The 27,582-nt window shown below is 37.6% G+C and overlaps 1 protein-coding gene across 3 annotated transcripts in view; it reads right to left on the bottom strand.

Moving 5' to 3' along the window:
• Window positions 1-27,582, bottom strand: part of LOC123556384 (kelch-like protein 5) — a 140,709-nt gene that overhangs the window by 87,073 nt on the left and 26,054 nt on the right. Inside the window, exon 1 of one of the 3 annotated variants that reach the window (XM_053542606.1) lies at window positions 10,234-11,186. The exons of 1 other annotated variant lie outside the window; for it this stretch is intronic. In XM_053542606.1, the coding sequence (XP_053398581.1) occupies window positions 10,234-10,532 (299 nt within the window). In that variant the 5' untranslated portion in view covers window positions 10,533-11,186. Of the gene's footprint in view, window positions 1-5,568; window positions 5,724-10,233; window positions 11,187-27,582 lie in introns of those variants that run through there. One more of the 3 variants, XM_053542611.1, reaches the window with a different exon arrangement.

Raw genomic sequence — 27,582 nt, 5'->3', positions numbered from 1 at the left:
TGACCTCAAAATCAATAGGGGTCATCTGCTGGTCATGATAAACCTCCCTATCAACTTCTGTGATCCTAGGCCAAAGCATTCTTGAGTTATCATCCAGAAATCATTTAACTGTTCCGAGTCACTGTAACCTTGACCTTTGACCTACTGACCTCAAAATCAATAGGGGCCATCTGCTGCTCATGACTAAACTCCCTATCAAAATTCATGATCCTAGGCCCAAGCATTCTAGAGTTATCATCCGGAAACCGTTTAACTGTTCCGGGTCACTGTGACCTTGAACTTTAACATACTGACCTCAAAATCAATAGGGGTCATCTGCTGGTCATGACTAACCTCCCTATCAACTTTCATGATCCTAGGCCCAAGCGTTCTTGAGTAATCATCCAGAAACCATTTAACTGTTCCAGGTCACTGTGACCTTGACCTTGGACCTACTGACCTCAAAACCAATAGGAATCATCTGCTGGTTATGACCAACCTCCCTATCAACTTTCATGGTCCTAGGCCCAAGTGTTCTTGAGTTATTATCTGGAAACGGATTGGTCTACATACAGACCGACCTACCGACATCTGCAAAACAATATACCACTCCTTCGAAAGAGGGACATAAACAGATCTATATGTTCTGCTCTAGTTGTTCTATATAACACTAAAGTAAGCTTATTTATGCACACCCTATAAACGACTGTATTCCCCCTCTTCCTCTTGCGAGTGATCAAAACAATAAACTGACAGCTAAAAGTTGAAAAACAGCATTTTAAAGTAACTGATTTGCTTTGAAGGTATATATATTTACATTTTATTGGGAGCTAAACATGATTTGTTTCTGTATATAATGTGTTAGTCTGATGACAGGTAGAATTATAGTAAAAAAAACTCGATTGATCACTTATTTTGTCCAGAAATTGTACAATGTCGGCGTCAAAAGTACTTATTTTCTTGCTCGAAGAATGACTTACATGTAAATTGCACTGTTTCGTGGATAAAGAAACAATACTGGTTTAGTAAAATAAAATAAAATCATTGATAAATTTTCCAATTTGTTTATAACCGTAAATTAAAGAAGAGTCGGTGTTATTTCCTGACTGTATGGACGCTTGCTTAATTACTGTACAAGTGCTTGCGAGTTTGGTAAAAAGACTGTATGCCTGTTTGTGAGTGACTTCTTTATAAAATATCGGCGTTTCCTATGTCCTATGCTCCTGTAGTATTTCTTCATATTTAGAACCCGCAAACAATGTTTGAAGGAGGGTGGTATAAAGCAGTCACCATGCGGTCTGTCTGTTCGGTCTGTTTTTATATGTGTCCTCATATATTTTGTCATGCAATTACTTCGATGCTATTGCACCTACCTCTCTCAAAATTTACATACAAACCTCGGTCATATGTAGTTAATGCCCATCTTATTATTTTCTTTTTTCTTTTTAAAGTGACACTTAAAGGTGAAACATGGTCTGTTTTTCATATCAGTGCCATAACTTCTTTATGCATTAACGGATTTTGAAATAACTTGGCACAAATGTTCACTATAATGAGACCGTAATGCGACGATGTGTCGCATACAATACTATATTTTCTAGAATTTCAAACCATTGAAACCAATATAAAATCGCGACTGCAATTAATAAGGTGTGAAAATATTAAGAGTAAACAGGGTGATTTGGAGTGAAACGGCGCCAGATTGAACCCACTAATCCTTTGTGGATCGCTTGCTTGGCAGCGTCGCGCAGTAAACAGCTCTATTTTAGTTTTGTCTTTGGGAGATGCAGATATTGTCCTCTGTCGAGAGGTTGTTACTCTACAGAGGTTAAATTTCAGCTATGGGAAATTTTGATGATGCTGTTGTGAAGAGGTTTTTGCTGTACAGAGGGCCGCTCTGTAGAGGTTGCACTGTATTTGCCATAAACACATGAACTTTAATATGAAACTTGTCTCATTTTACTGAAAATACATTCTGCGAATGAAATAAGTCCCCATTTTACAAGCAGAAGTTCCATTAGAGGAAAAATGAGGGTTTATTACCTCACCTGAGCAAGGTTCAAGGTGAGCTTTTGTGATTACCCTGTGTCCGTCATTGTCGTCCGTTGCCAACAATTTGACTGTTAACGCTGAGAGGTCATACTTTTTGTCCAATCTTAATGAAACTTAGTCAGAATGTTACCCTCAATAGCATCTTGGACGAGTTTGATATTGGATCATCTGAGCTCAAAAACTAGGTCACTAGGTCAAATCAAAGCAAAATGTTGTTAACAGTCTAAAGATCACAGTTTGGTCCAATCTAAATGTAACTTAGTCTGAGTATTACCCTCAATAAAATCTTGGACTAGTTCGACATTGGGTCATCTGGGTTCAAAAACTAGGTCACCAGGTCAAATCAAAGGAAAACCAAGTTAACACTCTAGAGACCACATTTATGACCATTTATTAATGAAACATTTTTCAAAATGTGTTTTTGGTGATATTTAGGTCGAGTTCAAATCTGGGTCAGATGGGTCAAAAACTTGGACACCAAGTCAAATCAAAGGAAAAGCAAGTGAACACTCTAGAGGTCACATGTATGACAATATCGTAATGAGACCTAATATTAATCTTGATAATCTATAGGCGACTTTAAATCTGAGTCAAGTGGGGTCAAAAACTAGGTCACCAGATAAAATCAAAGGAAAAGCCTGTTAACTCTGTATCGGTCATAAATATGGCAATATGTCTAATGCCTACCCACGACTACCCACTGTGATTTGATAATCATTTCTCATACATTTATACTTACAAAATAACATGCAGCTTTCGATATAAATGTTGGAATTTGCCGATCATACTGAAACAAAGAGGAGGTACAACTTACGTCATTTTTGAGACAGAGAGTGTCTTGTGCAACTCACAGTCCTTCTGACAGCTGGCGGGCTCGACATGTTGCCAGTAGGCATCTAGTTTTTTAAATCAGAGGATCATTTTGTTGCAGACGTACAGACAGACGGGGGTCAACCTATAGCCCTCTCCTGTCTCATCTCATCGATATGTTGAAATCGTAAGGTAACATTTCTTCGTGTGATTTCCATAGAGAATCGACGATTAATTTCTTGCAAGACATAATAGGGACCCTGTGTATACATTCAGTTTCTAATTCGTATTTTATGATAGTATATGTGAGTAAAACCAACACTGAACACTTGCATGTAAACGACGCTGAAGCATTCAATTAATTGTATAATTAAGTAGGATAACAAGTCACAGACACTCCACCTCCACCCACAATGGATTAGTACAAGCATCGCATGGGGGTTCCACATTAAATGACATTATAAACATGACGACTGATAAAAGAAACAATTTTGTATGCATATTTTTTTATTTCATTTACGCCTTTTAAGGACATAAATCGCCTATTGTACTCGCAAGATGGAATACAGTATCGCCCGCAAATACGCATTCAGATCAAATATCAAAATTGGCAAGTCGGCATACAGTAAATGTTTTTCACCGACTAGATGAAAATTAATTTCATTCAAAAGCGCAACAGAAACGAAACATTTTATTTACATATATTTATGAAGTATGCCTACTTATTACAGAAAGCATCATGGATAATTGGATTACAAATCAATTTGGCGTGATATTCATCAGTTTCTTGACTTGGTCGAGTGAATTTTCATGCAATGAGTGTGATCAGTCAACATTTTTTTAAACATTACCTGTCAGTTTCATCTATTACATCACCAAATACACATATTTATGTTAGACTTATCGTTTAACTTAAATACACATACAGTGTTAAGTCAAATAATGAATTTGAAGACAATTTTTACCTTTTTCATGTCTGTTTATTGTTTTGATCACTCGCAAGAGGAAGTGGGGGAATACAGTCGTTTATAGGGTGTGTTATGGGTCACTGTGATAAGACTTTTTATTCATGTTTTGTCAACTTTGTGATTATAATTAACACATCACTAGCAATTCATTGGTTATTGTCGCTAAAATCAGAACCACTTTTTAAATATTTGTTTGTGATTTTATATTTGCATTCAGTTGATACTAAGATATTTCAACAACCTGAACCAAACGATAAGTTTTAAAATGACATGTAGCTTCCCCAATCTATCTTGGTAGGCAATGGCAGGTAATGATAATTTTACAAACCTGTATTTTGTCAATGCACAAAATAGACAAATATATACAATAATCCTTATGTACATATTATTCTCTCGGCTATGCTCAACAAATTTATACTTTCAACAAATTTAAACTTACGCTAAAATTATAAAATTTTAGCTGACAACCGGATTTAAACAACTTCAGTCAATAATTATGCACTCAGAAAGCATAATAAAGTGTTAATGGTCAGTTATTTCAAACTACTCAAAGAAATATGATATTTTTTTTTTGGTATTGGCTAAACAGGGGCGTCGGAAGGTGTTTGATATTGGGGCCGCGAGGACGAGGGGGGTGGTAGGTACGGGAGGGGGCATCCCCCTCCCGTAAGGGGGGTAAGGACCTCCCCCTGAAATTTTTTTTAAAACAGGATCATAAATGGCGAGTTCTGATGCATTTAAGGGTACTGAATCGCATCTCAAGTCTCCAGTATTTTCTTACTATTTACATGACTATAAGCAAAATAAAGCTTAATAAACTCTTTTAATTAATAATGTATAACGCAATACAAAGAATGCATGTATGTTTTTTTTTTGTATTTAATGTATTGAACAATAATCATTCATGTTACATTCATTTCTTATTTTTGTTTGAAATATCATTTTTTGAGTAAAACCAATTTATGTAATTAATTCCTTACATCTTAGCGGTATGATAAATCTTAACACTTACCTCTTTCATTAAATAAAAACATGATAATTATTTTTCTGAATTTTATAAGTTAATACCTTAGATCTTTGCGGCTAGGTATAGCTTAAACGTTATATTGACTAAAGACATGCCAATTAAAAACATGCTGATTTGTTCATGCGTAATTAAGTCCAATCACGGACACGTGTGTATGACTCCAATTAACACCCCCGATCGTGTCACCGTCACCACGGTAACACACTAATCTGGACAGCGTGTATTGTTTAACGCGAAGCAAAATTTAATATACTATACAAAATATTGGGTCCGCGGACCTGCGACTCCAACTTATGAATTTACAAAAAATCGTTTTTGGGCAAATTATTGGGGCCCCTGCGGCCCCACTTCCGACGCCCCTGCTAAACTAAAACCAAGAAACTTGCCCAATGGGCAAAATCATTAAAACATGTTGACTTATCAACAACTATTTAAGATGTTTATCTTAATTCACTAAATACAGCAAGATGATATAAGTGCAGATGGGTCAGTGATATATCTAAGTGCCTGGGGGTGATTCACACAAAATAAATGCTGTATAGCACCTAAAGAAAAGAAACCATTTAATCCTAATCATAACACAAAGTAACAATAACTTTATACATTACCTAAAACAAGTTTACATGGCATATAAAATATGTCAATAAAGTTTACGATACTTGTCATCCATGTAAACAAACAGTTCAAATCTTTCTAACAACTTTTTTAAACAGATCTATAAAAGTTATATACCTGTTCCGTACATGAACATGACCAGGTCTAGGATGTTTAACTTCGTCCATATTCCATGTTTACATATAAATGTTGGCAATTTTGCACACAAAAGGATAAAACTGGACACAACACAGTGCAATTATATCTGACACCAGTCTAAATTTAGCCATTCACAACAAAGTGACAATTAATGGGAGATCAGCAATAACAGCAATCTTCTGAGATTTGTCTCCCTTTGACAATACCAAATCATGGATGGACCAAATAGGCCAACCAAACCACAAAAAATTATATGCCAGTGAAATAAAATAATTTACAGTAGTCACACATAATTTGCAAGAGCTGCCTTTTACCTCTCTTTTTTTCATTTGAATAATACAAATCAGCCACATTACAGAAAGTTTTGCATAAATCAATCTCAATATCTCAGAAAGACTGAAGTATGAGGGATACAGTCGAGAAAAACTGCCACAAAGAATTCTTGAACAGTAGCTTTGTCTAGCCAGCACTAATAAATCTTTACTTGACTTTAGTATAAAATGTCTCTGCAGTCTGAGGTAGGCTATAAAATGATTTATTGGGAGAAAGAAAAAAAAAACTCTTGAAATTCTGACAGTCGCAACACTATTTAATACTTTTAAGAACAATATTTAATACTTTTAACAGTTGGACCAAATTTTCTGCAGAAGCCAGCATGAGATATATAGGATTCCTGTTTTAGAAGATATTATTCAAATGTCATATGAGTTATGTATACCGACAGGATCCATCTGTGTATAAGAGAGAGACAACTCCTACAATTGTTGCTTCAATAATGTTTGCAAGAGTTGCACCTCTTTAATTTACTGCATACTGAAACGATCCCATATTAACGATTATTAACGATAAATAATATCACATACATAATTAATGAAATCTTCAGACAAAAAGCCCCTCTGAGATTTTGTATTGCCAGCTTTGTACATGTGGACAAACACTCGAAACCAAGTGAAAGGCAGCTCTAACAGATCAGTACAATAGAGTATCAGTGGGTTGCCAGTTTCATCACCAAGTTATAAAGGGGGTTGCAAGATTCAATCCAGGGTTATCTAGCAGGTTGCGAGTTTGAACCTCAGGTTATCAAGGTGTTGAAAGTTTTTATCCTCAGGTTATCATGGGGGTTTCAAGTTTGAACCTCATGTTATCAAGGTGTTGGGAGTTTTATCCCCAGGTTATCATGGGGTTTTCCAAGTTTGAACCTAAGGTTATCAAGGTGTTGGGAGTTTTATCCCCAGGTTATCATGAGTGTTTCAAGTTTGAACCTCAGGTTATCAAGGTGTTGGGAGTTTTTATCCCCAGGTTATCACTGGGGTTTCAAGTTTGACCTCATGTTATCAAGGTGTTGGGAGTTTTTATCCCCAGGTTATCATGAGTGTTTCAAGTTTGAACCTCAGGTTATCAAGGTGTTGGGAGTTTTATCCCCAGGTTATCACTGGGGTTTCAAGTTTGAACCTCATGTTATCAAGGTGTTGGGAGTTTTTATCCCCAGGTTATCGTGAATGTTTCAAGTTTGAACCTAAGGTTATCAAGGTGTTGGGAGTTTTTATCCCCAGGTTATCATGAGTGTTTCAAGTTTGAACCTCATGTTATCAAGATGTTGGGAGTTTTTATCCCCAGGTTATCATGAGTGTTTCAAGTTTGAACCTCATGTTATCAAGGTGTTGGGAGTTTTTATCCCCAGGTTATCACTGGGGTTTCAAGTTTGAACCTAAGGTTATTAAGGTGTTGGGAGTTCTATCCCCAGGTTATCATGAGTGTTTCAATTTGACTCAGTTAGTGTTGAGTTTACCAGGTTATCAGCGTTTCAGTTGAACAAGGTATCAGGTTGGGAGTTTTTATCCCAGTTACATAGTGTTTCAAGTTGAAGCTCAGTTATCAGGTTGGAGTTTTATCCCCAGGTATCACTGGGGTTTCAAGTTTGAACCTCAGGTTATCAAGGTGTTGGGAGTTTTTATCCCCAGGTTATCACTGGGGTTTCAAATTTGACCTCATGTTATCAAGGTGTTGGGAGTTTTTATCCCCAGGTTATCACTGGGGTTTCAAATTTGACCCTCATGTTATCAAGGTGTTGGGAGTTTTATCCCAGTATCACGGGTTCAAATTTGAACCTCATGTTATCAGGTGATGGGAGTTTTTATCCCCAGGTTATCATTGGGGTTTCAAATTTGAACCTCATGTTATCAAGGTGTTGGGAGTTTTTATCCCCAGGTTATCACTGGGGTTTCAAATTTGAACCTCATGTTATCAAGGTGTTGGGAGTTTTTATCCCCAGGTTATCACTGGGGTTTCAAGTTTAAACCTCATGTTATCAAGGTGTTGGGAGTTTCAAGTTTGAACCTCATGTTATCAAGGTGTTGGGAGTTTTTATCCCCAGGTTATCACTGGGGTTTCAAGTTTGAACCTCATGTTATCAAGGTGTTGGGAGTTTTTATCCCCAGGTTATCACTGGGGTTTCAAGTTTAAACCTCATGTTATCAAGGTGTTGGGAGTTTTTATCCCCAGGTTATCATGGGGGTTTCAAGTTTGAACCTCAGGTTATGAAAGGAGTTTCGAGTTTGATGCATGACTTGATGGAGATCAAATAACAAAACTATTTCTGACCATGGGTAAACTACGGTTTGAAAATGTTCAAATACAGTAAACCATTAGTCTGTGTGTCATTCATAAGAGATCATTCCTGAGGCTAGTAAAATTTTGTATGATTATTTCCATTTTTTCTCATCAGTCAGAATATATAAAAGAAATGACTTAAAGCAAAATTAAAAGATTCTGTAGTCATTATCAGATAAAGTGACCATAGTTGACCAGGTTCTATTTTTGCAAAGGTGATACAAAATGCAGGTAAAAAAATCCATTACATATCTGAAACACTGACGAAAAAAAACAATATTAACTTAAATCAAACAAACACAAAATAAGTGACATATTTCCAAGATGAAAGCCAAATGGAAATACTCCTCTGAAAATATTCTGGAATAAACATATTTCCAGAAATTTGTCTAAATGATGTCATTAGTACATTTCTCAGTGATACACACTGTGAAAAACTGTTTATTTATCTAAATACTCACCTGAGGAATTACTGAAAGCACTGTTCTTCTCTGCCAGCTAATTACATGATTCACCTGGCTGAGCTTATCAGCACCAGTTACTTTCTTATCTTTCCTCAGGTGAGTCATAGCTTGTATAAACATGCACTACTCAACAAGTATCAGAACTACAGAAATACAGGTTCAGAGGCCAATTTCTTGAATTTCTGAAATTCATATTACATATTTCATCAAGAATTTCTTATCATGCTATCATTGCCAGTTGTATAAAGTGGGAGTAAAAGACATTTTCAGAATTCTTGATCAAAAGATTGGTATGAAATACCAGTCTTGCATAAGGGGTCCTCATTCCAAGAGCAATCATCTTGTCAACATCTAAACCCAGATTTATTCAAGTCCTTTTAACTTTAGCCTGCTGGCAGCAAGTGATTCTGCCTATGCGACCAGTGCAGACCAAGATCAGCCAGCATGGACGTGCAGTGTTCCCTATTCAGCCAGTAAATTTTCAGTGAACACCCCTTCAAATAATAAACGGTATTGCCCAAATTGAATGATTTCAGTAACTTGGCAGGCTAAAGGTTAGTAAAAATGAACACATGAGTGATACAGCAGAATAGGATACTCACAAAGTAATAAGACATTGTATTTTTTTTTTGTCTGTTTCATTGGGTATAATGTCACACCGACCTCCCTTTATGACATAGTTTCAGTATGATCAAACTTCTATATGCCCCTTCGATCACTGAATCAGGCACAGGTGGGCACCTGTGCAGAGCTGCTGATCTTCCATAAGCCAGCCGGATGACTTCCCAATTGTGGTTACAAACCAACAGCAGTGTGCCTCGGGGGCAATAAACCAACAGTAGTGTGCCTCCCCTCCGGGGCAACAAACTAACAGCAGTGTGCCTCGGGGGGCAACAAACCAACAGCAGTGTGCCTCGGGGAGCAACAAACCAACAGCAGTGCCTCAGGGGGCAACAAACCAACAGTAGTGTGCCTCCCCTCGGGGGCAACAAACCAACAGCAGTGTGCCTCGGGGGCAAAGGATTTGAATTCAGTGTTAGGGAAGTCCCTATACAGAGAGTAGAAATCTATCATATTTGTATTCTTATCATTTTCCTTGTCAGTCAAAGAATTAGTGCTAATAATCATAACGTGTTATTTTGTCCTCTTTCAATTGTATTTTGCTTGACATCATGTTTCACAACTTTTGAAATTTTTCATGTTGATCTGGAGGTATGTCACTTAAAGGTAGTTCTGTACATTTTATTGACTGAAAATGATGGCATAACACAATTTATCCAGAAAACTGACAAGAATAAAAACTGACAAGAATGCCTTGTATATGTTACATGGCTAGCTTAAATATATAGAATGCTTGCACTTGTGATCATGTAGTTTTATGTGGGCTGGAGACCAATGAGCAAAGTCACAGTGCCCTTTGTATAAAATGAATGTCCTTCATCATCTTGAGAATGCCTGCATTTGTGATCATGTAGTTTTATGTGGAAAAGTTTTAAAACATGCACTCTCTATCCCCTTATACAACACTGTGAGACAAGAAATTAATACAAATGGTGTCATACACACTTACCATGTTTTCTTGTTTGCAGATTTTCTTGGCACGGTGGCAAAGTTCATGCGGTTATATAAGGAAGGCACGTTAACAGTACCAAGGTCATCTTCCCACAATCTCCGCTGGTCTGCAATTTTATGTTTATCCATCGCTGCAGACATACTGGACGACATCACAGTTTCAACACGCGGAGATGCTGCCGACATACTGGAGGACATCACTCCATCCAAACGAGGTGAGCTCGCCATCTTCTTATACTTTATCTTATATAAAATAGCGTTCAGTTTTTCCTTACTAATGTATACACTCTCACTCATCCGTCCAGATACTTGCTTCTCCGTCCAGATACTTGCTTTTCCGAAAAGTCTTCAAAACATTTTCTTTTACAACACTTACGATTCTTTTATTTATTCACAATATTAAATCCGATCAAATCCAAGTTACTGTTTCAGTCGATATTATGGAATGCCCAGTATACACTGGCATCTGGATCTGACAGGTTTCTTCCCCGAATCGTCAAAAGTGTTGTCTTCTGCTAACAGATTTTTGTGTTTTTGTCAGTATAAGAATTTGCATATTTCTGAATTTGAATATTTATTTCAAAATTCATTCAAACATTTTATTTCCTATAAAACAAATCAGTTCAGGCTGTTATAATCCTTCAAATAAAATTCCAGCACTAAGTTTCCTGTCCGTTCAGAACTCTTTAAGCACTTTCCCAAGATGCATCAGTAACTGACAAAACTTTGTCTATATTGATCTAGTTCACAATCAGTAGACACATCAGTAACAATTATCTCCTATTTATGTTCAATCATGTAAATGATGAACAATGTCCCACTGCTTCAGACTCCTGTAAGAATCATAACATGCTTTTTCCTTAGCTACCAACTGTTTCTATGTTTCTATGTTCTCGTTTTTTCTGCACTTGATGGAACAGATAGAGTATGTATATATCATACCTTCCATGCAAAAACCAGTGAATTGAGAATTGTTCTAATAAACAAAAATTGTAGTAATGGTAAAAAATATGAAACAATCAATATTTAACCACTTGAAAATGATCACCAATAATCTAATGTACCAAAGCAAATACGGATCAAACCACATCTGCAACAAACAACAACAAAAGTTTTGTTGTTTTTTTCTTATTCAGCCCATAAGAGATAATTCCGAAAGCGAAACTTCTTCAAAAACAGCTTGTGTCAGTAGGTGATATCCAATGTGTAATACCATACCAGTTACAGTATATTCCATCAAAAAACAATTAAACAATTTTCCCTATCTTATGTCTACCAACAGTCGGCTTTGACTAATGAACACACAAGCAGAACAAGGCCAAATGAAAAACTGCATTGGTTCCCAATTACCAAACACACTAACTAGCCAGAAACTTTTGTTGGAAGAGCACACAAATAAATGAATATAATTTGAAACTCTGCCCAAGGAAACTTGTAAATAATTTAACAGAAACACCTTAGGACAATGTGATACCGTGCATACTACTTAACTAGTACTTCATCAATCATTCTCGTTTCTTACTTTGGAAATGAAAGACAGTATTATACTATATAACAATTATTGTCTGATTTTTGACAATTTAATCCAAAACCATAAAATGTTAGTTTTATTTTGGCTTGTTTAAAGGACTGTACAGTAGCTTATAATTTTGGCACACCATCACTAAATAAAATCCATCCCACTATAGATATTTATTTTTCTTCTCTGTCTTAGAGCAGGGTTGGTAAACAATAACATCTTCACAATAAGAATCTGGTCATGGTATTACTCCAAAATCACACTTTATAATGGTGATGCGGCCATCTAAGGCTATAAAAGGAACGTTAATGGAAGTTTTGGTAAACGGCCAGTTATTAAAAATGTCTAAAATATCAAAAAGTATAGGAATCTAAATGATGTTCCTTAACTGTCAAAATTTCAAAATTCTGCTGTTATAAAGTATTGTAGTCTACAACTGACTTATTCTGTTACTTTCCATCAGTTACTTTCCAGTCACCATGTACTGTGAAATCATTTACTTTTGTTGGCATGAAATTTTGGGGTTCGGCTATTTTCAGGGAAATTTGTGGATTTCAAATTTTTGTGTTTGTTCATTGGTAATTATTTTCATGAAAAGATGGAACCATGAAATCAAAAATACGAAAATACAAATGTTTCATAGGTATTATGAAGCAAGATAGTAGTCAATATCATTTAGGAAAAATATGGTATATTACCGTACCTTTTGCACTGCAAAATGAAAGCCGCAAGACAGCACGCTTGACTTTTCTCATTGCTTGACTCTGAATTAGAACTTTGCCAGTAAAAACTTTATAAAACTTTAACCAAAAAATCAAAGTTGAACAGGGACATAACTCTGTCAAAATTCAAATCGGAGTTATGGGGTTTGTTTCTCCTGGGGTAGACTTTGATAGTAAATAATTATTTTAAGTTTCATGTCAATAGCTTGGTAATAACAGAGATATTTGACTTCATCAAAAACTTTACCCAAAAATTCTAAGTTTAAAAGGGGCATAACTCTGTCAAATTCAAATCAGAGTTACGGGGTTTGTTTCTCCTGGTGCAGTCTTTGATAGTAAATAACTATTTTAAGTTTTAGGTCAATAGCTTTGATAGTACCAGAGATATTTGACTTTATCAAAAACTTTAACCAAAAATTCTAAGTAAAAAAGGGGCATAACTCCATCAAAATTCAATTCAGAGTTATGGGGATTGTTTCTCCTGATGTAGACTTTGATAGTAAATAATTATTTTAAGTTTCAAGTCAATAGCTCTGATACAAGTAACAAAGATATTTGACTTTATAAAAAACTTTAATCAACAGCGACGCCAACACCGGGGCGAGTGCTTTAGCTCCATTTTTGCTTCGAAAAGTCGAACTAAAAAGCATCCTTTTCTATCAACAAGAGGTAATTGTCAGATTGTGATCAAACTTTACCTAGAGACAGCAAAACCACACGAATCCTCAGGTAATTAAACAGCTGTACTGCTGCTTTATGTTTCAGTTTTAGCAGTAAAATTTTCATATCATCTTCTTACTCATCATTATAGTAAAATCTGAATAAAATTTTGAAGACTGGTCGTTACCATTACACCCCATACTGTGAACAAAAAGTTTTTCTAATCAGGTCAAGGGAAAAAACACATCCACTACTTAACTAAGGATGTACACATGCACATGGAGATTCCGCAATGTTATACATGATTCTAGAAGTTTAGAACAACTAACTTGACAATAAATAACCCCATAGAGAGATAGATGAGATAAATGAAATACCTGAAACAAATTTAAATATTTCGCATAGCAGCAGAAAAAATTGCTCACATGGAATTCTAGTGTAGTTATGGATTCTACAAAAAGAAAATACAGCAATTTTTACAAAGCAAAGCCATTCCTCTAATACCATTTTGATGTGACAATTATGACTAGTTCAAGAGCAGTAACTCTTGTGTAACTGGATCATTATCAAAATTCATAGAGATCTTGTTGCTATTTGCATTTTATGTTAAGTTTCATGAAGACTGCTCAAGAAATAAAGCTGGAAATACCCGAGGCAATTCTTACTAATTCAAGGCCCATAACTTTGGTGAAAAATAGCCCATTAAATATAGCTCGACTCTGCTATCATAAACATTCTATGTAGGTTTAATGAAGACTGCTTAAGAAATGTGGACCCTATGTGTCAACAATACGACTATTCTGTACTAATCAAGAGCCATCACTCTGGTATTACTGGTGCAATCTTGCAATTACTGAACCTGACCAAGATCTTGTATATACGATTCTGTGCAAGTTCAATGAAGACTTGTCTAGAAATGTATTAATACTTAAACTGTTGTCTATTGTTGTGCAAGGTGGACACAGGACAACTGAGTAACAAACATCTTAAAAGCATATCATTTACTTGAAATTACTTACAGAATGAAGATTGTGAGAACCTACATCTCTAAAATGCTCAAACTTGCCCAGTAGCAGTATAGATCTAATATATTAAGCCTTGCCTATTATCAGTGTCTTCTGGAAACCTATAGATCTAATATGCTCAGCCTTGCTGCAGTATGAGGTCTGCATATCACAGAAATCAGAGAAAATATTCACAAAGATAGCATGGTGCCAAATAATCTGTAGAAATATCTCAGCATTTACAGGCTCTCTAAGTCTATTATTACACTTCACAACATTTACATATTCTTTAACTTCTGATTGAACACTGATAAATTTCACCTTATTTCTCCATAAAACTGAATTTTAAAACAATTACACAAGATGATAAAAGCATACTTAAAGTTGATTTGAATTTTGTCTGAGAAATCCTGAGTTTCTAGGATTATAAAATTGAGTTTGAAGACCAGTCTCGAAATGCAGTCTTGCCATTGGTCCATTTGAAAATTAAGCTGACAATCAACCAATTACGAGTTTTAGTTTTGTGACTAACTCAATTTTTGACCTTAGACCTAACGGTTTTTATTTATATGGAGACACAGTCAGTCTGGGTTGAATCCCACAGGATCTAGGTCCAGCAGATGGCATCTTACCCATTAAGCCAGCCAAACATTTCGATTTTTGATTTAATTGGTTTATTTTATTCTGCAGTTACTGTTGCCCACTTCACAAGCACCATCCCCTCCACTCCCTGCAATAAACATCTCAGGGGCACTGCACTTTGTTTAATTTAGGGGCCCAATTTATATAATTATTATTTTTTACTGAGTGTTAACAATTTTTACCAAAATAATGCTGAAATTCACTTATGACGTACGCCATGACTGAAAAAACTAGAGCTATCACTAAAGGTGATGAATGTACCCCCCGCATGCACTGACACAGTACATTGCAATTTGACGCACACAAGATTGCATAATTATGTGGACTGTATGTATATAGAATGTATGTATACAGTATAGTAACAAAAAACAAAGTCCCATAACTATGCAGAATATTTATCTAAAAGAATGTAACATGCACCATGCACAACTACTGTTGGTACTGATCACTTGTGTGAAGTTTCATTAAATTGTGTCAAGGGGATGAGGAGATATGGTGCGCACAAGATTGTGTCTATGTATATAGTATAGTAACAAAAAAAAACAAAGTCCCATAACTCTGCAAATTTTTTTTCTGAAAGAACCTAACATGCCCCATGCACAACTACTGTTGTTACTGATCACTTGTGTGAAGTTTCATTAAATTGTGTCAAGGGGATGAGGAGAGATGGTGTGCACAAGATTGTGTCTATGTATACAGTATAGTAACAAAAAAACAAAGTCCCATAACTCTGCAAATTTTTTTTCTAAAAGAACCTAACATGCCCCATGCACAACTACTGTTGGTACTGATCACTTGTGTGAAGTTTCATTAAATTGTGTCAAGGGGATGAGGAGAGATGGTGCGCACAAGATTGTGTCTATGTATATAGTATAGTAACAAAAAAACAAAGTCCCATAACTCTGCAAATTTTTTTTCTAAAAGAACCTAACATGCCCCATGCACAACTACTGTTGGTACTGATCACTTGTGTGAAGTTTCATTAAATTGTGTCAAGGGGATGAGGAGAGATGGTGCGCACAAGATTGTGTCTATGTATATAGTATAGTAACAAAAAAACAAAGTCCCATAACTCTGCAAATTTTTTTTCTAAAAGAACCTAACATGCCCCATGCACAACTACTGTTGGTACTGATCACTTGTGTGAAGTTTCATTAAATTCTGTCAAGGGGATAAGGAGAGATGGTGCGCACAAGATTGCGTCTACGGACAGACGGACAGACAGACAGACAGACAACCTGAAACCAGTATACCCCCCCTTACAACTTTGTTGTCGGGGGGTACAATAATATTATTACTATGATATATAGGAAAAGGGGACGTGCTTATATGGGAAAATTTCCTTATACCGTATATAGCCCCATCATTTAAATCGCTGTTGTTTTAAAGGTGTAATTATATTAGAGAGATATGCAAATGAGGCTGCAAAACATAATATCATAATAAACCATTTACCTTAATTTATCACTCTCATTATGAAATATTAAAATAAAATTTATTTGATCATCAAATAATTACTGCAATGCTTTTTTGCCAAATTTAATCATTCTTTATAAATATTAAATATTTAGCAGACACATCTCAGTGAAATTATGATGGATATTTGCATACACATTGCTTGTTGTTTGTTAGAACTGAGTGACTGCATATTTTCCTAGTTCTCTCTTTTCATTTAAATATATGAACTTTTATCAAACAGATCAAAGGATTAATGCACCTGTCCATGTCCCTAACACCAAACAAAGACAGGCTCTGAGAAACTGGGTGATTTCCTCTTATATAAACATAAGAAAGTGATTCATTCTTAAAGAGGATAAAAATCTAAATATATCAGTCATATCAATTAATCTCTGCCAATTCACCTGCTTCCCAGACAACACAAAACACTGGCAGCTTTATAGACAGAATTCTTCAAGAAATATTTAATAATCTCTTCAATTAAATGAGCCTGTTAAAATAACTAGTTCAGAGGGAATCTCATCTTTAACCCAGGGAACACTGGTAAAAACAGAACTGGTATTCACTGAACCAGGGGAACCAGGTTTCCCTTGTGAAGACAGAGGAAAGTTCGTTTACACTGGTATACACTGAACCCAGGGGACCAGGCTTTCCTTGTGAAGACAGAGGAAAGCTCATTTACACTGGTATACACTGAAGCCAGGGAACCAGGTTTCCCTTGTGAAGACAGTGGAAAGCTCATTTACACTGGTATACATAAGGTTTCCCTTCTGAAGACAGAGGAAAGTTCATTTACACTGGAATACACTGTAAAAACAGAACTGGTATTCACTGAACCAAGGGAACCAGGTTTCCCTAGTGAAGATAGAGGAAAGTTCGTTTACCTTGGATACATGAACCAGGAACAGCTTTCCTGTGAAGACAGGGAAATACATGGGAAAAGAAATCATTACATGGTATACACTGACCAGGACAGGTTCCCTTGTGAAGACAGGTAAGTATTTACATGTATCACGACCCAGGAACAGTTCCTGTGAGACAGAGGTAGCTTTACACTGGTATACACTGAACCCAGGACAGTTTCTGTGAGACAGAGGAATTCATTTACACTGTAACACTGAACCAGGAACCAGTTTCCTTGTAAGACAGTGGAAAGCTCATTTACACTGTATACATAAGGTTTCCTTCGAAACAGAGGAAAGTCATTTACAGGTATACACTGAACCCAGGGAACCAGGTTTCCCTTGTGAAGACAGAGGAAAGCTAATTTACACTGGTATACACAGAACCCAGGGAACCAGGTTTCCCTTGTGAAGACAGAGGGTAGCTCATTTACACTGGTATACACTGAACCCAGGGGACCAGGCTTTCCTTGTGAAGACAGAGGAAAGCTCATTTACACTGGTATACACTGAACCCAGGGAACCAGGTTTCCCTTGTGAAGACAGTGGAAAGCTCATTTACACTGGTATACATAAGGTTTCCCTTCTGAAAACAGAGGAAAGTTCATTTACACTGGTATACACTGAACCCAGGGAACGTTCCTGGAAGAGAGGAAGTCATTCACTGGTATACACTGACCAGGGAACAGTTCCTTGTGAAGACAGAGGAAAGCTCATTTACACTGGTATACACTGAACCAGGGAACCAGGTTTCCCTTCTGAAGACAGAGGAAAACTCATTTACACTGGTATATATTGAACCCAGGGAAACAGGTTTCCCTTGCGAAGACAGAGGGTAGCTCATTTACACTGGTATACACTGAACCCAGGGAACCAGGTTTCCCTTGTGAAGACAGAGGAAAGCTCATTTACACTGGTATACACTGAACCCAGGGAACCAGGTTTCCCTTGTGAAGACAGTGGAAAGCTCATTTACACTGGTATACATAAGGTTTCCCTTCTGAAGACAGAGGAAAGTTCATTTACACTTGTATACACTGTGAAAACAGAACTGGTATTCACTGAACCAAGGGAACCAGGTTTCCGAACCAAGGGAACCAGGTTTCCCTTGTGAAGATAGAGGAAAGTTTGTTTACCTTGGTATACATTGAACCCAGGGAACCAGGCTTTCCTTGTGAAGACAGAGGAAAGTTCATTTACACTGGTTTACACTGAACCCAGGGAACCAGGTTTCCCTTGTGAAGACAGAGGAAAGTTCATTTACACTGGTTTACACTGAACCCAGGGAACCAGGTTTCCCTTGTGAAGACAGAGGAAAGCTAATTTACACTGGTATACACAGAACCCAGGGAACCAGGTTTCCCTTGTGAAGACAGAAGATAGCTCATTTACACTGGTATACACTGAACCCAGGGGACCAGGCTTTCCTTGTGAAGACAGAGGAAAGCTCATTTACACTGGTATACACTGAACCCAGGGAACCAGGTTTCCCTTGTGAAGACAGTGGAAAGCTCATTTACACTGGTATACATAAGGTTTCCCTTCTGAAGACAGAGGAAAGTTCATTTACACTGGTATACACTGAACCCAGGGAACCAGGTTTCCCTTGTGAAGACAGAGGAAAGCTAATTTACACTGGTATACACAGAACCCAGGGAACCAGGTTTCCCTTGTGAAGACAGAAGATAGCTCATTTACACTGGTATACACTGAACCCAGGGGACCAGGCTTTCCTTGTGAAGACAGAGGAAAGCTCATTTACACTGGTATACACTGAACCCAGGGAACCAGGTTTCCCTTGTGAAGACAGTGGAAAGCTCATTTACACTGGTATACATAAGGTTTCCCTTCTGAAGACAGAGGAAAGTTCATTTACACTGGTTTACACTGAACCCAGGAAACCAGGTTTCCATTGTGAAGACAGAGGAAAGCTCATTTACACTGGTATACACTGAACCCAGGGAACCAGGTTTCCCTTGTGAAGACAGAGGAAAGCTCATTTACACTGGTATACACTGAACCAGGGAACCAGGTTTCCCTTCTGAAGACAGAGGAAAACTCATTTACACTGGTATATATTGAACCCAGGGAAACAGGTTTCCCTTGCGAAGACAGAGGATAGCTCATTTACACTGGTATACAGTGAACCCAGAGAACCACATTTCCCTTGTGAAGACAGAAGAAAGCTCATTTACACTGGTATACACTGAACCCAGAGAACCAGGATTCCCTTGTGAAGACAGAGGAAAGCTCGTTTACACTGTTATACACTGAACCAGGGAACCAGGTTTCCCTTGTGAAGACAGAGGAAAGCTCATTTACACTGGTATACACTGAACCAGGGAACCAGGTTTCCCTTGTGAAGACAGAGGAAAGCTCATTTACACTGGTATACATAATTTGTTTGTTTGTTTTGGGTTTAACGCCGTTTTTCAAAAGTATTTCAGTCATGTAACGGCGGGCAGTTAACCTAACCAGTGTTCCTGGATTCTGTACCAGTACAAACCTGTTCTCCGCAAGTAACTGCCAACTTCTCCACATGAATTATCAGAGGTGGAGGACGAATGATTTCAGACACAATGTCTTCTATCAAATCGTCATCGAGAACATACGCCCCGCCCGGGGATCGAACCCGCGACCCCGCAATCTGTAGACCAACGCTCTCCCTACTGAGCTAAGCGGGCGGGCACACTGGTATACATAAGGTTTCCCTTGTGAAGACAGAGGAAAGCTCATTTACACTGGTATACATTGAACCCAGAGAACCAGGATTCCCTTGTCACTGTCCCAGACAGTGTTGAAATGTCCCGTAAAATTAAAAATACAGAAAAACTAAAATAGCCCCCCAAAAAACTAGTTTTTTTTGGCCTATAAATTGTTGAATTTTACATGAATAAAACACAATAAACAGTCACCGGTGACACATTGTTTATTCCTTATTATCCGATAATCAGTTTCATGCCCTCGAGCGGGACACATGCTGATTAAGCTAGCTCCAATCACCACTCATATTGCGCACTGCGATCTTTTGATGACCCAGATTAATTTACAGTCAGCTATTTTGATGACCCTGATTATGAATTGACAAAATTATGCAATCAGTAACAGTTTTATGATAATTTAATATTAGGAACAATAGCCGAAAATCTCGTTGTTGTTAGCACGTAGGCAGTGAAGCTATATACATGTAGCCTTGATTGGAAGAAATGGCTGATAACGGTCAATTAAACGATAATTATTTTAAAAGGTTGTAATCTTCTAAATTAAACTTTTGACTATTGAATGCCTTTGCTGGCCGATCCTTGAAAATTGACCCAACCCGAAATATTTTATATCGATTTTATCTACAAGATTTATTTCATTCCTTTGCGGATTCCATTTTATTAATGATTAGGTAAACTTTTAAGCTTTAAAAAGATACCAATTAAGCTGGATTCTAAATCACGATGACCAGGTTAATTCTTTGTATATAGCAAGTCTCCCAATTCAGTTCACCTCGAGAACGCAACCAATTCACGTGCCGAACTATAGACGTAAATTACCCTATTTACCTCCCTTAGAAAGCTAGACGACATTTGCAACAAATTATTCCTAAGTGAGGGAACAATGTTTATCTCCGGAAACTGCATATAATTTTATGATATTTATGATGAAACAGACAAATACTAATGTCACTGTGTATGTCCCGGACAAAGGGTAAAAATCCCGGAAATTTTAACTCAGAATCCCGGAAAGGTCCGGAAAAATTATGGCATGTATGGAGTTGCCCTGTATGTACTTGTCGTGTATGTACTTGCCCTGAATGCGAGTTGCCTGTATGTACTTGTCGTGTATGTACTTGCCCTGAATGCGAGTTGCCCTGTATGTACTTGTCGTGTATGTACTTGCCCTGAATGCGAGTTGCCCTGTATGTACTTGTCGTGTATGTACTTGCCCTGAATGCGAGTTGCCCTGTATGTACTTGTCGTGTATGTACTTGCCCTGAATGCGAGTTGCCCTGTATGTACTTGTCGTGTATGTACTTGCCCTGAATGCGAGTTGCCCTGTATGTACTTGTCGTGTATGTACTTGCCCTGAATGCGAGTTATCATGTATGTACTTGCCCTGAATGCGAGTTGCCCTGTATGTACTTGTCGTGTATGTACTTGCCCTGAATGTGAGTTGCCCTGTATGTACTTGTCGTGTATGTACTTGCCCTGAATGTGAGTTGCCCTGTATGTACTTGTCGTGTATGTACTTGCCCTGAATGTACTTGTTGTGTATGTACTTGTCCTGTATGTACTTGCTGTGTATGTTCTTGCCCTGTACGACTTGCTGTGTATGTACTTGTCCTGTATGTACTTGTTGTGTATGTACTTGCCCTGTATGTACTTGTTGTGTATGTAATTGCCCTGTATGTACTTGTTGTGTATGTACTTGTTGTGTATGTACTTGTTGTGTATGTACTTACCCTGTATGTACTTGCTGTGTATGTACTTGTTGTGTATGTACTTGCCCTGTATGTACTTGTTGTGTATGTACTTGTTGTGTATGTACTTGCCCTGTATGTACTTGTTGTGTATGTAATTGCCCTGTATGTATTTGTTGTGTATGTACTTGCCCTGTATGTACTTGTTGTGTATGTACTTGTTGTGTATGTACTTGCCCTGTATGTACTTGTTGTGTATGTACTTGCCCTGTATGTACTTGTTGTGTATGTACTTGCCCTGTATGTACTTGTTGTGTATGTACTTGCCCTGTATGTACTTGTTGTGTATGTAATTGCCCTGTATGTACTTGTTGTGTATGTACTTGTCCTGTATGTGTGAGCTAGAAAAACAAGCCTACAATCAAACCTCCAGTGTATAATATCCTTCTCATTATGCCTCATTTCTTAGTTATCAACAGCATCTGTTCCCTAGTGATGAACCTGTCATGCTGCAAATATGGCCAAATAAGTAGCTTAAAACTGGTAGTAGGTGGTCTATGAATGCGCACATCAATTTCTGCATACCAAAATATTCATCAGAATATGTTGTTTTCAGAACTGCCTGATGCCAGTTTCTAGTCACTGGCCAAAGTCCTCAAATTCAAGATGGCCGCCAACATGGCCGCTGATACATGAAAATGATACCCAATGCATAAAATTGCAAAATAAAAGAATTTAACTGTTGTAAATTAATTTGTAGTTATCATAAAAATGTGAAAGTTATAAATCTGCAAAATTATATGCATTTATCGATATGAAATACAACTTTTTGACACATTTTATACCAATTTTATATGGACTAAACTGTGATGAATACTATTTTCCTGAACATACGGTCAATATACTTTGTTTGTATTCCTTTCTTTACTGTTATTCCTTACACAATGCAATCCCGTGTTGAACAAGTAATAATAAATTGTAATAACATTATTATTTTGTTAAGGATACATTCAAATTATTAATAATATATATATTTAAGTGGGTGGGGTAATTCAATATAGAATATATCTAATAACAGGTAAAATAAAAAAAATAAATTGATAATCATCTTCACTTATGTATACATCCTACTATAGTTTCATTATCAAAACAATGTATAAAATACGATATATATATTTAAACGAAACGTATCAAATTTATTGAAAAAATGGCCACCAACATGGCTGCCGCAATGTTCTTGCTATGACTTATATTTTATACCGGCAGCAACACCTTTGAAGACTCTGATATAGCTTTTTGATTTCTTTGCGTTATAACAGTCTTACATATGTTGATTACTTAATTGCATTGTGATTTATAGAGTAAACTGTAATATTTTTTTTTGATATTTATAAAATAAACGAAACAGAACATAGGTATATACATCCATACCAGTTATAGGTTATAAATGTAAATATTCATATACAAATATCTAATTAATGAATCTTTCATCTACACCAAATACATTGATCGGTTGTAAAATTTCACCTACATCATGTAAAATTTACAAGGGTACTCCCCTGTGTACATCAAAATATAAGAATAAAAACTAAGACTCCTACCGTTATCATCACGGAGGAAACCCTACCTTATTTGAAATATTGCTTACTCTTGAAAAGTGACGCTCCGGTCAGACGGAGAATCACTCTGCTCCTTCAGTTCAGGGCAATCTCTTCTCATGTGATCTCCCTGACAATTAAAGCATCTCCCTGGAGATCTAGGCAAAGTACAATCCTTCAGCCAATGATTTCCCCCCCCCCAATTAAAGCAGCCTCCCCCACTAGGACTGCCTGATCTACCCGGACTGTTTTCCCGAGACTTATTTCTTCCGGGACTATTCGGAGAGGGAGACAATGATTGATCAACTTTGGGGGTAAGCTCAGACATAGCTTTCAACAAATCTGTCCGCTACTTAGTAGCGTTTCCTTGGTATTGAGATGGCTTTTGCTAGCGGTCTCCAGGACTTTAATCATACTGTTTAGTAACTCTGAGAGGGTATGTTGCGTTGGGGTTGGAGCAACTTTAAAACTAATAGTCGGACTTGAACTACCTGAGTCTGTACTGGAGGCAAGCCTCTCTGAACGTCTGGGAATTGACTCCCTAGTAGCCTGAATATTTGGACATTCCTTATGCGGAGACAGACTGCCCTGTAATGCATTATGGCACTGTTGTAATTCGTTAGCACGTTCTAAGCACAAGCCTACCGAATTTAGTTTGAGATGGATGACATGTTCAGCTGCACTTACGTCCCGCATTCCATAACAAAAACAGTTACAGCCTGTGATTCTGTCAATGCCTGGTCAACAGATGGAAATGCCTCAGCAGCCAATTCTAACACCCTATCTGACCAGTCGTCAAGGCTGTCAGCCGGGCATTGTGTAGCAGACTGAAGTTGGACTAGATATCTTTCAGTGGGGAGAGGAGGGGTGGGGATGTTAAAACCTCAAAAATCCGTTCCAATTCTATAATTAGTTCTGCATAGGAGATGTTATGCCTACGTCTGATTGAGTTTGAGAAAAACTCCCCCGCCTTTCCGGAAAAGTTCAATTCTATATGATATTTGCTCTGTTCTTCCCCCACTTATTATAACGTGCATATGTTTCAAACTTATGACGGAAGGTTCGCCAACACGAGGTGCCATCCAATGGTGGCAGTTTTGGCAGTTTAAAGTCTCTTTTTGGAATTTTCTTTTGGTCTTGCAGAAGGCTGTGCGAGGGCAACCCCATTTTGGTTCATAAACCGCACACCCGAGCTATTATAGTCTTGCAAACCAGAATTACTGGGGATGGGGGGCCCAGGTTTCATGGTTCAAGGTGGATCCATTGGTTGGTAAATTGACTGGAGCCACGAATATAACAGACAAGAACCTCCCCAAGGGTACATGACCTGAGCCGCAATCTACCCATTTACCCTAGGTAAGATCTGTTACCTTGTGGCAGGCACTTGGAATGGTGCCCTAGCATGCATATTTGCATAAGGTGGGGTGCCGATCATGGGAGTAGCCACGGCATCAGGTGGCATTGAAGCAGCCATAGTGTATGGTGCCGAGGCCACTAAAGATATATTGGCGGACATTTGCGCAAAGGATGCAGTCGTATGGTAAGATGGCAGTGCAGCAACTGTAGTATTTGGGATCGAGGCCAGCCTGGACCAAGCTATACTGGTTGGAATGGATTGAACCCCAACGAAACCCATTCCGGGTGCCAGGGGTTGACACAAATGACCACCCCTGGGATGCGCTACGCGAGAGGGAGCTTGTGTATTTGTACTAAGTGTGCCACTCATAGGGTAGGGTGTTTGTGCAACAACATGGTCACTAGCTCCATGTGGAAAGGTTAGAACCACCGTTTGTTCCACCGGTGAGATGTGGTACAGGAGCCATAGCCGACACATCTGTACTAATTCTAGGGGCCTGAACCACTGTGTCAACCATAGGTTAGGGTGGTCGAACCAGAGCGTTTTGATCAGGGGGACGGATATTTTTCCAAGTGACACTTGTGGGTTTTCGTGCATAAACTGTTGCGGGTACATTTGTGTCAATAGGGGGTGATCGCCTGTGCTACCCATATGGTAGGGTGGTCTAGCAATAGCATTCTGGCCCCGTCAGGATTGATCCCAAGGGCCCCCTGTAGGATGTAGTGCGGGCACAGTTCCTGGCACATCTGAGCCAGTTGTAGGGCCCTGCAGTCCTGCTTCTCCCTTATAACTGGGTGGTTGTACCAAAGTGGACTGTTTTATGTCGGGCGGACACAGCCTATTCCACATTTCAGCCTGAGATTGTGTACCGTACCCAAAACTGGTACAACTGTACCATGATGAGGGTCAAGTACCCCACTCATAGGATATAGCGGCATATACTTGGATGCTAGTACAATTGTACCCTGTTGCCGAGCACGTTCCCCGGAACCACACGAAAGAGTACTTGTCCTCCGGTGCCACTACTAATAATACTTGGCACGGAAACCGATGTGGGCGCATTTGTACCAACGGAGGTACTTGTCCCCCAGGACCTCTTGATGCCATAGTCAGAACTGGTTTATATGCAGCAGGAGTCTGGCACACTTTGCCATCATAGAGGTTCGATGCTGATTGACCCGTCGGTTCAGACATATGAGAGGCGGGGGCTCGGCCCCTCATGATATTCGCGTGATGCGATACCAAAGATGAACTCTTTTCATTTGTATTTGGATAAGGGGAATGATCACTCGTGCCACCCGTAAGGTTCGAAGATGTATGTATTGCTGGACCAGACATACGGGAGGCGGGGGCTTTGCCCCTCTGAACATTCGCATGATGCGATACCAATGATGAACTCATTTCATTTGTATTCGGGTAAGGGGTATGATCCCTCGCGCCACCTGTAAGGTTCGAAGATGTATGCATTGCTGGATCAGACATAAGGGAGGCGGGGGATTGGCCTCTCTGAATATTCGCGTGATGCGATACCAAAGATGAACTCATTTCATTTGTATTCGGGTAAGTGGTATGATCCCTCGCGCCACCCATAAGGTTCGATCCCAAAGATGAACTCATTTCTATAGATATAAGCAAGCATTTTATTTCTACAGAAACAACTTACATCTTACAAGTAAACTTTAAATCGCAAATACATTTTATGTATGAGTTGTGCGTATTTGACGTAAACAATGATACCCCATTAAAAAGTACCTAGATAGCTTCATGCATATGTTCTCAAAGACCTTCTTCAATTTAAGTTTTTCTAAATTTTGTTCTGCTATAATTACCCCATACTACAAAGTATGAGAAAACAAATGCTTTCTTAAATAACAAATAAATGAAATTAAGATGTTGCTATTTCAAAACCATGACTTACATGTAGATTACTTAAATCATATTGTGTCAGTTTGTATCAATCAATATGTGTTCAATGTATGTTGTTTTGTTGTTGTTGTTGTTTTTTAAAGAATTTAATAACATTCTAAAGGTTATTTATTCAAATCTTAAAAAGATGTCATTGCAGAGCATATTTTACTGATATTATCATACCTCATAAGCTTACAACTGAACATAAAATGTCGAAGAATCATTTTTACATTCTCTTTTTACAAGAAAATGACTAGCAAGCTGTTCATAAGTTTAAATCAGTATTTTATGTAATTGCTAAAGAAATATTCCATTAAATGCTGTTTTAATCTTCGAATTTACATTTCAGTCTGTTTTAATTACTTTTAGCAAACATATGTTTACTTCAAGATCGAACCGTGTTGTCATAATGTGAAAATGATATATTTTCATCATTTACTGATTACCCACACCAATTATGTCTTATTTTTGTCGGTATATATGCCACATTTTATTCATTATTCACGTATTTGTTCCGTAAAGAAAAAAAAATGCACAGTAAAAAACCTGCACCTTTACCTAATATGAATTTTTAAAGTACTACACATATTATATGTAAGTGTACATAGATTTACCCAACCCACTATGCTTAACCCTTGATTGTTGGATTAACAGATAATGATTTAATTAAAAGTTGTCATGTCAAATACTTATGATATAGTTTATGAAATTCTGAACATAATAAAGCATAAAACTTGTAAAATATAACCAAGCAATTAAAAGTGGTAGAATTTTTAAAATAATGTATGTAAAACAACGATTTTTTCTGATCATTTTGCATGCAAAATCCATCATATTTTGTAAGAATATATTTCAATTTAGTTAAAGATGAAATAAACTATGTTTTAATCTATTCTGCAACAGAAACTAGTATAAGACAGGACGATGCCTTTAAATTTGAAATATATTGTCCAGTCAATATGTTTTGTATGATTTTTAATTTTCGGCAGCCATATTGGCGGCCATCTTGAATTTGAGCACTTTGCCCACCACTTGCATTCTGGCATCAACTAGTTTTGGAAACTTAAGACTCTTACAAACATTTTGATATATAGTTTGCGATGTGCACATTCGTAGACCACCTACCCCTCATGGAAGTGAACTCGTTTGCGACTATACTGGTCACAAAC

Source organism: Mercenaria mercenaria, chromosome 5 (assembly GCF_021730395.1).
Source record: "Mercenaria mercenaria strain notata chromosome 5, MADL_Memer_1, whole genome shotgun sequence".
Classification (NCBI taxonomy): Eukaryota; Metazoa; Mollusca; class Bivalvia; order Venerida; family Veneridae; genus Mercenaria; species Mercenaria mercenaria.
The sequence above is the reverse complement of the archived record's forward strand: the minus strand, read 5'-3'. Positions and strand labels throughout refer to the sequence as shown.